The 11889-nt window shown below is 51.5% G+C and overlaps 5 protein-coding genes across 5 annotated transcripts; 4 read left to right on the forward strand and 1 right to left on the reverse strand.

The window, feature by feature from the left end:
* Window positions 1–229: 229 nt before the first annotated feature.
* Window positions 230–2146, forward strand: AUEXF2481DRAFT_37036 (uncharacterized protein). Its single transcript, XM_013491432.1, has 3 exons — window positions 230–356; window positions 409–457; window positions 507–2146. Exons 1-3 carry the CDS (start codon window positions 301–303, stop codon window positions 1692–1694), a joined length of 1293 nt encoding a protein of 430 aa, XP_013346886.1. The 5' UTR covers window positions 230–300; the 3' UTR covers window positions 1695–2146.
* Window positions 2121–3044, reverse strand: AUEXF2481DRAFT_37037 (uncharacterized protein). The gene has a single exon (XM_013491433.1). It carries the CDS (start codon window positions 2754–2756, stop codon window positions 2520–2522), a length of 237 nt encoding a protein of 78 aa, XP_013346887.1. The 5' UTR covers window positions 2757–3044; the 3' UTR covers window positions 2121–2519.
* Window positions 3045–4220: 1176 nt separating this feature from the next.
* AUEXF2481DRAFT_26895 (uncharacterized protein) lies at window positions 4221–7575 on the forward strand (the record flags this gene model as incomplete). Its single annotated transcript, XM_013491310.1, has 6 exons — window positions 4221–5225; window positions 5281–5649; window positions 5702–5902; window positions 5952–6170; window positions 6218–6443; window positions 6491–7575. 6 exons carry the CDS (start codon window positions 4221–4223, stop codon window positions 7573–7575), a joined length of 3105 nt encoding a protein of 1034 aa, XP_013346764.1.
* Window positions 7576–8127: 552 nt separating this feature from the next.
* AUEXF2481DRAFT_37046 (uncharacterized protein) lies at window positions 8128–8708 on the forward strand. The gene is made up of 3 exons (XM_013491434.1): window positions 8128–8376; window positions 8434–8557; window positions 8619–8708. The coding sequence occupies exons 1-3, from the start codon at window positions 8216–8218 to the stop codon at window positions 8673–8675; spliced, it is 342 nt and encodes a 113-aa protein (XP_013346888.1). The 5' UTR covers window positions 8128–8215; the 3' UTR covers window positions 8676–8708.
* Window positions 8709–9536: 828 nt separating this feature from the next.
* Window positions 9537–11618, forward strand: AUEXF2481DRAFT_2466 (uncharacterized protein; the record flags this gene model as incomplete). Its single annotated transcript, XM_013491217.1, has 1 exon — window positions 9537–11618. The coding sequence occupies one exon, from the start codon at window positions 9537–9539 to the stop codon at window positions 11616–11618; it is 2082 nt and encodes a 693-aa protein (XP_013346671.1).
* Between the last annotated feature and the right edge of the window lie 271 nt (window positions 11619–11889).

The following is an 11889-nucleotide window of genomic DNA, read 5'->3' on the forward strand; positions in this document are numbered from 1 at the left end:
GAGCAGTGGAGTAATCATCAGAAAAGGGCAAAGATGGTTCAAGGAGCAGCAGACATGTTTCTTTGTCGGGTTTCAGCATCAGCGGATCAGATATACCAGCACAATTTCAGCGAATTGACACAAAAGCACAAAGCGTTGACTGTCACATGCCAGAGTAAATTGCTATAGACGGGTCTTGGCATGTCCGTGTCAGCCAAGCTTCACCATGATGCTGAAACATGCGAGCATATCACGATTCATGTTTCTCTCTCCACCTCGCGATGCACTTGTAACATATCCATACACTGCACAGCGACCAGCATGTTAACGAGTGACGAGATTCTAGAGCAGGCGGCGCGTGACGGGTCCATCGACATGTAAGTCGCGTATCACTTCCCACAGAGCGCGTTTTCTGAACAATGACGACAGATCCGAATGGCCGCGAGTGCTGGAGAATGTGCTGCTGAAATTACACAACGTACGCCCATCGCCTCGCATCTACAGCTCCGTGGCTGACTTGAGTCAAGATTGTACACAACGACTTTCCGATACCCAAGGCGCCACCGCTACCTTCTCCACCCGTCCTACTGCCGGTAGCGCCAGTCATCCTTCCCTCCAACGATGATTCAACAGGCGCGACAAAGTCACCCGAACCCAGTGCTCCTACTGTAGAGCCTTCAGATCCGCCGGCCAGCACCGACAAGGAGAATGCAGCTCCACGCCCACCGGTTCCCTCATTCGCCGCTGTCCCTCAACTTCGCCAACAGTCACCTTCCTCTCCACTACCGCCCGACCTCTACACACTTTACCACTACTCCAGGAGCACACTCGAGACCAACTTCCCAAAGCACCCACCTTATACAATCCAGCGCCTGGCCGAGCTAGTCCTCTATCCAAAGAGATACTACCGCTACCTGCCGCCCTTCCTCGCCGCCCTCGATCGCGTCGTCTCCGTCACGAGTGCTGTACATGAGTTCCCCCTAGCTCATATCAGCATCGACTCAGCAAGCGGCTTCCTCGCGAATGGCGAACCCAGCGAGAACCACCCCGAGCGCGAAGGACTGGGTAGCGACGAGAGCCTAGGCGGCGCATTACTCACACCTATCCCCTGGCTGAAGCGCGAAAATGGACATCACGACTTTCGCAGCGAAAGCTCGCAAACCATAGAAGGTCCCAATGGCACTGGCGTGATCGAGACTGTTTCTGTATCTTCCAACGTTGGACCTGCCTCGCCTCAGGACGAAGATACCATGAGCCATGAGCAGCACCTACGCGCTGAAGGTGGAGTTACACAAGGCGAACTTCTACGTCAAGAGCAGGAAGCCGGTATCGTGCCAGTAGGTCAAGAAGTCCCTCGTCGCTCCTTGATGGCCAGTGGCTCTTTGAGCGCTGTTGGCAGAGGCGAGAGCACATTAGCCGCCGAAGAAGACGACGGAGACAAGCCAGAGGAACACACTCATGCGCGCGGACCCGAGGAGATTGGCGCCGAAGATATGGGACCTCAGGACACTGCAATCGGCCTCACACGACCGCTGAATATGGAAGCCGCAGCAGGAAGAGCAAAGTCTCCGGAAGTAACACGCGATGACAAAGACATCGAGGGAAACACTGCCATGGAGGAACCCACCGAGGAGAAAAAAGAAGAATCCAAAACTGAAGAAGAGAAGAAGGAAGATACGACCAAGCAGGCTGATGAAGAAATGCCAGATGCCTAGACGGCGAACGGTTGTTCCCCTCTTTCCGACAATACACTCGAAGCAGGTGACCAGACGTGCTTCGAGGATGCACAGGAGCATAGCGAACCAGCTACAGCAAGGTTTGAAGCTGTGGAAGACATGGAAGTCGAGATGTTTTCGCCTTAAAACTCGAAACTATCGTTTCTCTCATTCTTTCTCTGTATACACAGTCATTCATCCAATCTCGCATGTCTACCAAATCCTGCAGTGGTCAGATACTCTATGAGCTGATCGCGACACGAAATGCTTTTTTTTTTGGAACAGTTACGTTTCAAGGCGCAGATATGAAACAGCCAGGGTGATACCCTCAACCACCATCTATGGACAATAATATGTGTCTACTGCTCAACCATGGGACTCTAACTCTTGATTATATGATGAAGTTGATTGTTTGTGTATTTCCAAGGACCCAATAAGATATCAGTGTGCTCAGATGATCGTGTCGTTGTATACATTAAGAATCCTGAATCTGAAGCTCGACTCTTGGAAGATGGACCTATAAAACTCCCGGACCTATGTGATATCCTCAAGACAACATACCGAGGAGCAAAAGAAAAACGTTGACGTGAGAATATTCAAAGTTACGTGTTTCACTTCAGTTGCATATCAGAGCCCATGAGATGCAGACAAGGAGATGCACAAATGTCGCATCAACCCCGCACCATGTCCTCCACCCTTCGCCCTCTTAGACCAAGACATTTAGCCTCAAACACCACACTCGCAAGATGGAGAAGTATCGCATACAAAACTGCCAGAGTCCCATCAGTTCCAAGCAAATCATCACGGGTGTTGTTGGGTAACAGCTTACCAAGCAGGTGTACCAGCAGCACAATTGGCGTCTTTTCGGCATTGATCACATTGTGCTATGTTGCAGCCGGCTTGTCTGGGTATGAAAGACTGGGTTCGTGGACTGATTCCTGAGCGAAAGATGAAGGTGGAAGGGAGGGATACTGGTAGCAGTGCTGGTAGCAGTGCTGGTAGGGCGTTGGTGACGGTCAGGAGGATGCCGAAGAGGAGAAGGGTTGAAGAGGCGAAGTGCATTTTGGTGTTTGCTGCCGTGTGATCTTAATGGGCTGTGATGTGACGACCAGAGTCAGACGAGGGATAAGAAGCGCTGAGGCGTATGATGAGAAGACCAGAGAGCAGGGAAAGGCACAATGTTGGAGACGAACTTGTTGGATGTGGTCGAGGTCAGTCGTGAAAGAATGGTGCTCTGCTGCCAGATCTACCTTCCTGCTGGACCTCCACTTGCATTTATACTCTCACCTTAGTAAGCATTAACCTCCTCAGCAATGGTTTTTGCTTTGTTGTGGGCGCACAGAAGTTTGCCGTTATCTCGAGTTGAAGAGTATGGTTTCGAATTCATGTCACTTGATGCCCCTCAGCCTTGGACCAGTCACAGCAGCACCCAAGGCCAAGCCGTAAACATGAATCCGCAAGTCAAAGTTGGTATAGAGTAGGTAAGACAACTTATCATGTAACGAAGCGGCGGCTGGCACTTTTGCTCGTTTGTGGTAACACTATGTGTCCGGAGGCAGCATGCCGGTTCTGCGGCAAGGTGCCGGACAGGGACACAAAGGACGATGAACCTGTTTGTCCTTGCTTGGACTTGCGATTCGGAGTCAGACATGGCGTCGTCGGCATGATCTCCCCGACAGGATACCAAGCGTAGGTTCAGATCTTATGACATGTCAGGAAGATTTGTGTGAGACACTCGACGTGATGGGAGCAGTGGAGGGAGGGTTTGTGGTCGGAGTCAGCTCAAGTGATGATGGAAGCCAAGACATCAGGGCTCTCTTTCCAGGTTCTCTCGTTTGGTTGTTGACTTCTTCTACTCTCCACAACAATCTCGTTGATGCAAGTAGCCTCTCAGATTTGGAAAAAGACAATGTCGGAGATGGCGGAATGTGTATACAATAAAGTCAAGAGATTGATGAAACCGTGGCTCGCGTCGCTTCAGACGCGAAGCAAGGACGCATGCTCGGCGGGCACCCGCCGCAGGGGAGTAGAACAATCCATCTTCTCCGGGCGCTCGTAGATTTTTGTTCAAGTTTCATTATGTTGTGTCTTCGCGCATACGCAAAGGCAAGCGGTGTTGATCGGCGTCTTTGATGACGCTGATCTTCTTGTGACAGCCTATTTGGTCATCTTCCTCTGCAAGCTTCGCGTTGAGAGTTATCTCTGATGGAAGGAGCGATTCTGCTCTGGACTGTTGCTGGGTCGTCAGGATATTCAAACCCTCAGTCGCTTCGCAGAGCAGTCTTGTCACCTATCGTATTTCCAATCAACCCGGCCAGCTCGGCCCAGAGGTCGCTTGCCTGTCTTGAGACATGTGCTCTAATTGAAAAGCAACATTCAATCCTGGGTGGCTACCTTTTGGATCGACTTCTCTTCGTTGGACGAATGCCAAATCCTCTCTTGGAAGGTCAAGGCTTCATCGACAGTATCGACGCTTATCCGACTAGTTTCAAGTACAGCACAGCAGAGTATCTCGATTAACCCGACATGGCTTACGTCCTCTCTCTAATGCCCCAGAGTCCGCTGGGCTCTCCTTACGACCAAAAGAGGTATGAAAGATCGTGGTCGTCATTGGGCAGTACGGGAACCGTCCATCGACATCGCTCGAGACAGCTGTCAGCCGGCTCCTCGGCCTCTGTAGCTTCGATATATGGTACACCATGGCGCTCACTCTCGAAACACGGCACGCCACTCCGATCGACATCCGACTCGGACCTTGAGAATGTGACACACCCCTCAGCCCTTCGTCGTCCAACTACCGCAAGCAACATATCCCGTCCTCTAAGCGTCCCGCCTTCTGTCCCGCAACTTGTGCCTGCCCTTACACCCTTGCCGTCTCCAGTCGAATCGGATCCTCTTCTTACTACACCCGCTCTGAGAAACGAGCGTTCTACCTTGGATCTTGTCGACGAAGAAAGAGGCGATTGGGATGAAGACCATGCTCTGCTAGAGTCCGAGACATATGACAGCTCCGCACCACATATCGATCCTCTAGTGGTAGAGCCGCCCGATGTCACGCCTACCTCGTCGTCGCACCAACCCTTCTCTAGATGGATGAACACCCTGAGACTAAAGAAGGCCTGGTACAAAAATCATGTCCGGCCAAGACTCGACACTCTCCTACAGCAAGCAAATCAGTCGGCAATAACTTCACCAGAACCTTCTTTCAGAGGCCATCGTAAGTCAGGGTCTTGGGCTTCGTCCACTAACTTCATCACTGCGGTCAAGTCAGCCACCATCACCGTTGCCAGTGCAAGTATTGCTCCCTTGTCGAGATCCGCCAGCCGGAGGTCTGGTCACCCCAGGCTCTATCGTGGAAGCAGTGGGTGGTTTGAGTCAGAGCCCCGATTCTCCACTGACAGTGGTCGCCCCTCCCTGAGTCTCATCATCGACGACGCCGCCCGTCAAAGAGCAAAGAAGCGACGTGAGAAGATTGAAGAGCTGGTCAAGACTGAGGAGAGCTATCTTTCAGATCTCAAGGCTTTGAGCAACGTGGGTTTCTTCCTGACGTGAACAGAGCGTCAGCAAATTGACATTTCCGCTACAGGCATACTTCACATTCTTGCCGCCAACATCGCCATTTCCAGGTCCTCAAACTCGTGCTTCGACTCGGAGTAATATCACTAACCTGCTCCAACTACACACTGAGTTGTTGGAAGATCTGCACCAAGCAATACCTTTCTCGGACCATGATCAAGCAATCACCGAAACATCAGCGCCAAAGCGTAAGCCTTACCATGTCAGATGGCACAGCGAGGATTCTATACCTGTCCGCAGACCTCCTTTGGGAACCAGTCACACTGGATGGTCAAATCGCTATTCGCTTGACTCGCACAGAGCTCCAAGCCAGGAGCCGCTGTCTCTAGCCTGCACACCAGCTACTGCCGCTGATGTTGGTCGAGTCTTTGCAAAAAACGTCAGCAGTGTCACCCCCCTTCCACTTACCGCTAGACTGACAACATCAACAGATCAAACGATTTGCGTTGTATGAAGAGTACAGTGCCAGGTGCGAGTTCATGCACGACGATATCGACCTTACCCAGAAGTCGTCCTTCTCTGTTTGGGACTACGACAAAGCCATCGAGACACTCTCTGCATCTGTGAATCCTGTCAAGAGTCGAGAAGCAAATCGCAGAAAGGCACTTAGTATCAAAGACCTACTCATCAAGGTGGACTTTACACAAAAATCTTCGAAGATCCGGACTGACTGTGCTACAGCCCATTCAAAGAATCACTCGCTACGATTTGCTCTTCAAGGACCTTTGCAGACTCACACCTTCTTGCGACGACCCCACTTCGCATGCGGTGTTGGATGATGTTCTTTACCGCCTGGGTGAGACGTGTCGCAACGTTGACGACTCGAAAGACAACCCGGACAGGCTTCGACTCATGGAGAACTCCTGGATTCTCCAAGATCGACTCTGTTTCTCGGACAAGGTAAGAGAACTCTGTAAACTCGGCAAACATGTTACTGATCTGGTCAGATTCCACGCGAACTCCTTCTCCAGCGTCTCGGCCGCTTGTCCCTTTGCGGCACTCTGTATGTTGCCTATCGGAACAAACTCAAGTTTCATGGATGCTACATGATCTGTACTCTGTATGAATCATGTCTTTTGCTTGCTCTGGCAGATCGTTCTTCATCAAAGTACAAGGTTGTTGTTGCCATCTCCCTGGCATCGGCTAGTATTGAAGAGAGTGACAATGGCAAAGGTAAGCTGCGATATGCATTGAACAGAGCACGCCATTGACAACAACAGGTCTCCAATGCCACACAGCACCATTTACTTGGAAGATCGTGTTTGAATGCGCCGGCAAGATGTATGAGCTAATCGTTGGAGCATGCTCAGAGATCGAGGAGAACGTCTGGAGAGATCGACTTGCTGGTCGAATCGCCGTTGAAGCACAGCAGGTTTCTGAGGGATCCAGTTTTCCTCTCGATCTCCAGTCACCACTCACTCGAGAGTTGCGCAGTATCGGTAAAGCTTACGGAAAGGCTAGAGGCTTTGTTCGAAGACTTTCCATCCAGCGTACTGCGACCATGGGACCGATGGTAGACAGCAACCAGGTCATCATAATGCATACCTCAGCTCCGAAAGTTGATTTGACCAACTCTTCGACCTCTTCGCTACCTGGCCGCTCAAAGTCACTTCCAACCTCCAGCGGTGTCCCCATACTGGCACCGATGAGGGCAGAGCGTATCAAGGTGGAGGCCATCATGTTCGATGTCTGGACAAAGGACTCAATCCCCTATCCAGGCATGGGCTCAAGGCGCACTGAGAACATTTTCAAGGACACGGCCAACGACTTGCTCCGCAAGCTGAGCATGGCCAGTATTGCGAGCAATTTCTCCAGGCGATCGATGAGCTATACGAGTGTCCACGGTCACGCGCCAACGGAGAAGCTCGTCAAAGCCAAACCAGTGCCACGCCCTGACACTTTCAAGCCGAAGCGTCCACCTCTTGTCAACTTTCAGAATGCACCGAACGCATTCTTGCCAGAGGATTTCGAGTTGCAAGGACCGGATTCGAAGCGCACACGTAAGCTGGGATTGCGGACATTGACGATGACGGATCGCCCAAGGTCGCCCTTTTTCTTTACAGAAAACAAGGCACCGGAAGTCAAGCGAGCCAAGAGCACGACACAGGCGCGTGCACCAGTAGAGACCGAGGTCAAAGCTGAAACGGTGGATGGATCGGACAGGAAGGACAGCTTGCAAGCACTGCAGAGCAATGTCGGCAACATGATTGGCAGCGAGGCGAAGAAAGAGGCCAAGGGAGCGGAATCTGACACGATGAGGAAGAAGAGACCAAGACTCTTGAGGTATCTGACCAGCAAGTCTTGAGTTGGTGACGAATGACGAGGATGATGCAAGATTTTGCTATGATCGAGGTGGAGACACGTTGATTTGTTTACGTATGTGGAGAAGGGGTCATTCGAGCTCGAAGCTTTGCGCTCCTTGCTCCGGCGACTGGAGAGAAGACGTCAGCATCACGAAAGAGATGTGGCTAGTATTGGGTATGATAGTATTAAGCAACAATACAAGACAGTATGAGTACAATGCAAGATTCATGTTGTCGCTATCCCGATTGTCATTCTTCGAGATGGACAGGAAGTAAAACAGTCTTCTGTTTGTTTCCATCGGTTGTTCATGCCCAAGGCTGGAAAAGGTGGAGAGAGTGGCCCTGTGGGAAGATGATATAGAACGTACAGCCAGAATGACCAGTGCCAAGAGATCGTCTTGGTCGGGTGACAGTTCGAAGCGTTCTTTAGTCAAAGCTCCGGTGACGTAGGGCCGTGCTGAAGCTATGAAGTCAGGGAAGTCGCGTGTCCAATGGAGTGGTGCATGCTTCAAAACGACCTTGTAGACAGGCGGCCATTCATCTTCCCTTTTTCTATCCACAACATACAACTTCGCCCATATTCCAATTACTACACTCATTCACTACTCAGTCACCACCCATCCACCAATCCAAACCGCCAACATGAGAGGAAACGCCGCCCAGGTCAAGGTCCACTACAAGGGCTCCGACGACGACTACATTGTCTTTGTCGACTCTGCTCAGGCTGTCCGTGAGTGGAAGGCCGACAAGTCTGTCCCTCTTGCCCAGGTTGTCAGCGGCTGGAAGGTCTTTGTTACCCACAAGTAAGTAGCCATTGTCAAGACAGCTACCCCGCCGTACCCCGCTAACAATCATACCAGCCACGGCACCCAGGGTGTTCTCGACGCTGCCTCGCATAGCCAGCTTGACAACGAGTTCGGCACCCACAAGGAGGAGGATGTTGTTCAGCAGATCCTCGAGAAGGGTGACATCCAGGAGACCGAGGTAAGCCAAGCTCTCCAAGCACAAGCTCAAGGCACGAGAACACACTCTGACAAGAACATAGAACTCTGCTCGCAACGGCGACCGTAACATCACCCAGGGCCCTTCGGTCGGCCACTAGACGCGGTCTGAAGTGCCAGTTCGAACTGCTCACAGACGACTGAAACGCCTTTCCGAACGCTTCCACTCATCACGACGTCGACCAGGCCGTGAATGTTGGAATGCATAGATAAGCGACGTGGGTGACTACAAGTGCACTCTTCCGCTATCAGGTTCAGCGCGCTCGCTCGAAGACATGACCTTTACATAAGTCATTGATACCACATGATGAATGAAACGAATCCCAAGTTAATCAACGTCTCATGTCTTGTGTAGTGATCCTCCCTCTGTAGTGGCTCGTGACACATGGCTGCCTCGAGGCACAGTATTCCCAAATCGCTTGATGAGGAGCAGACTCTAGTATAGACCATCAAGACTCGGAAGAACTATGCTTCTGTAGAGCGACTCCAAACCGGTGCAGCGAGGCGTAGATGCTGTTACAGTACGACGCTACCAAAGGCAATGTCGATTACTTCCTCGACTAGAACCCAAGCATCTAAATCGATCAATTCACCTTCGCTCGACGCACATAAGTAGAGATCGAGACACTCAATTACGCTGGCCTCGCAAGATCAGACAGCGGAAGGTTGGTGTTGGTGGTGAATGAATAACGTCTCACAAGGTCGCAGCTACCGACTCACATTTATCCAGCCCGAAGCTTTCTTGTGCAACTTGCTCAAATTCACTTTACAACATAGCATTCGAGTCACCCAGACTCCGTCACTTCGTTCTAGTCACATCAAAACCACCAGACGATCCGGCCAATTCTCCAGACTGCGCACAAATTCAGTATCACTCACGCTATTGACGCGACGCATCATCCGTCGACAACAAGCTACCCTTTCCACCGTCACACAACAACAACAACGACGACACCATCGACATGGCGACAACAAACCCTTTCGCTCACTATGCCGGCATGCAAAACTCCTTCTTGAACAACCAACTTCAACAATTGCCACGAGAACTCTACGACGACATCATGGACCGCGCCGATGATTTCAAACCAGTCAAGACCGCCCCGATCCCATTGGATCCCTCGAAAGATGCCTCGATCGCACCCAGTGATGGCTCGTCTCCGTTCCTCAACCTCCCTTGCGAGTTGCGCCGCGCAATCTTTAGCCATCTTCTACCAGAAAAGGGCAAGATTATCGAGCCCAGTCAAGCATCTACCGGCGTCGAAGCAGAAGCACAGGTACCTACTCGCACTATTTCCGCCGCCGCACCTATGGTAGTCTTCGGTACTAATCCTGTGGCTGCCCTCCAACAAGGACCGCCACCTCCAGTACCTTGGACAGCCGTTCCAGCATGGACACAACAACCCGCATTTGCAGCATTCGCACCTCTACCCTCAGCAACATGGTTCGTGACTCCGACAATCGCGCACCCCACCACGAGTCCTGCTAAGATCAGTCGCGTTGAGCAAAAGCCTCACTTGTCTTTGCACGATGCACTGGTTCTGAACAAACAGATTGCGAGTGAGATCCTCGTCATGCTGTACGATGAACGCACCTTTGCCATCAACGTCCATGAAGGCATCTTCGATGGCGGCGTCGAGTTCTTGAATTCGGGACTTCAGCGTCTTCAGTACCGTGAGCACTTCACTCAGGTCCGCTTCAAGCGCTTTGAAAGTCCCAATGACCCTTTCGGCTTCTCGCGCATCAAGAGGCTTCTCATCAGAGTTTATCCTGCGAAGGAGGGAGTCTCGGAGCACCAGGCCAGTCGTCACGATGCCATGCACACCCACTTTATGCTTCGTGCGCTTGTCAAGCTCTTGAAGAAGGACGATAGATTCGGTCTCAACTGTCTGCGCATTCGCTTTGTCGAGCCTCAGCATACTTCATGGCGTCCTCACCCATGGCAAAACGCTGCAAACTCCTTTCCTCGCTGCACTTCTATCCACGGTGTTCCCAACATCGAGGTCATCCTGCGCGCCCTGATCGAATTGCGTCAAGTCCAGACCGCTATCTGTGAACTCCCTGTAGGCCTTTACAGAGATAAGGGTCTGAAGGACTTTGTCGACCGCATACAAGGTGTTGTTACCGGTAAACTTAGTCCTGTCGCTATGGATGATGAGCTCACCTCCAAGATCGAAGGCGCAAGAGACATGCTTGATGATTGGATCCATGCCGTCTTGTTCGCAACCAAGACCTCCAAGGATATGTCATCCTCACTCGAAGACTCGGATTTTCACAATGTACAGAACGTTAACTACGTCGACTACTACCCTGACGAGGACGACTACTTTGAGTTACCTGAACGTCGTCTCGCTGAAGAAGTCGACACTAGAGAGAGTAACCCTGTACTTAACGACTTATACGAGGAGCATATCACCAGCAATGAAGACCTAAAGGACAACGGCAAGGGCAAACAGGAGTATGATGATGATTATGATGGTGATGACGATGAGACCCAAGGCGGTTCCAGCTTCTCTAGAGCCGCTACTCAATTCCTCAACCGCCACTCAAGACGTAGCTCGCTTTTGAGCTCTTCTGGATCTAGCGGAGGTGCCTCGTTACTTGGCATGGTATCACTCGAGGACGACGATCTCGCCCGAGCTGTCATCCATCGCGGTATCTCTAACGGTACGCGCAGAACTCGTCAAGTTGGTCTTAACAGCACCGAACGTGCCAAGTTGCAACCAGTGCGCCCGTCAGAGAGAAAGGAGAGACTTGACACGGAGAGAGTGGATAGGATGCTTCGCCGTCGTGCTAGACTAGAGGTTATCACCATCAGCAGTGACTACGAGGACGATCGCCCTCCACCCTCGTCCAGACCTATTCCAAGATCTGCACCCCTCCCCAGTATCTCATATGGCTTCCTCCCTGACGCTCAAACATCGACACCCATCAACTCAACTGCTTCCTTCCAAGCCGACGAAACCACACCCAGAACTTATATGTTTAGGGATGACCAGTGTCTGCCTACATTCCTGCTTCATCTAGCCATGAGAGAAATATCTTGAATGAATCTACTGGCACTGCACAGCAGATGGCTCAGACACCAGCAGTGCGTCCGCCTGTCTCCTTTGCCTCTCTGCTTGCCGAGCTCGACCGCAGCACCGATAGAGACTCGAATGTTATCCAGCTTACGGAAGACGACGAAGGCTCCGAGACTCTCGACATGGAGATATAGACTACATACTCTGCGCTCAGCGGAATTGAGGATCTAGTCGATGGAGGGACTACATTTCAGATGTGGCGTTGCTCATACGGATTGGATGGAGAAACAACATG

Source organism: Aureobasidium subglaciale (assembly GCF_000721755.1).
Source record: "Aureobasidium subglaciale EXF-2481 unplaced genomic scaffold scaffold_3, whole genome shotgun sequence".
Lineage (NCBI taxonomy): Eukaryota > Fungi > Ascomycota > Dothideomycetes > Dothideales > Saccotheciaceae > Aureobasidium > Aureobasidium subglaciale.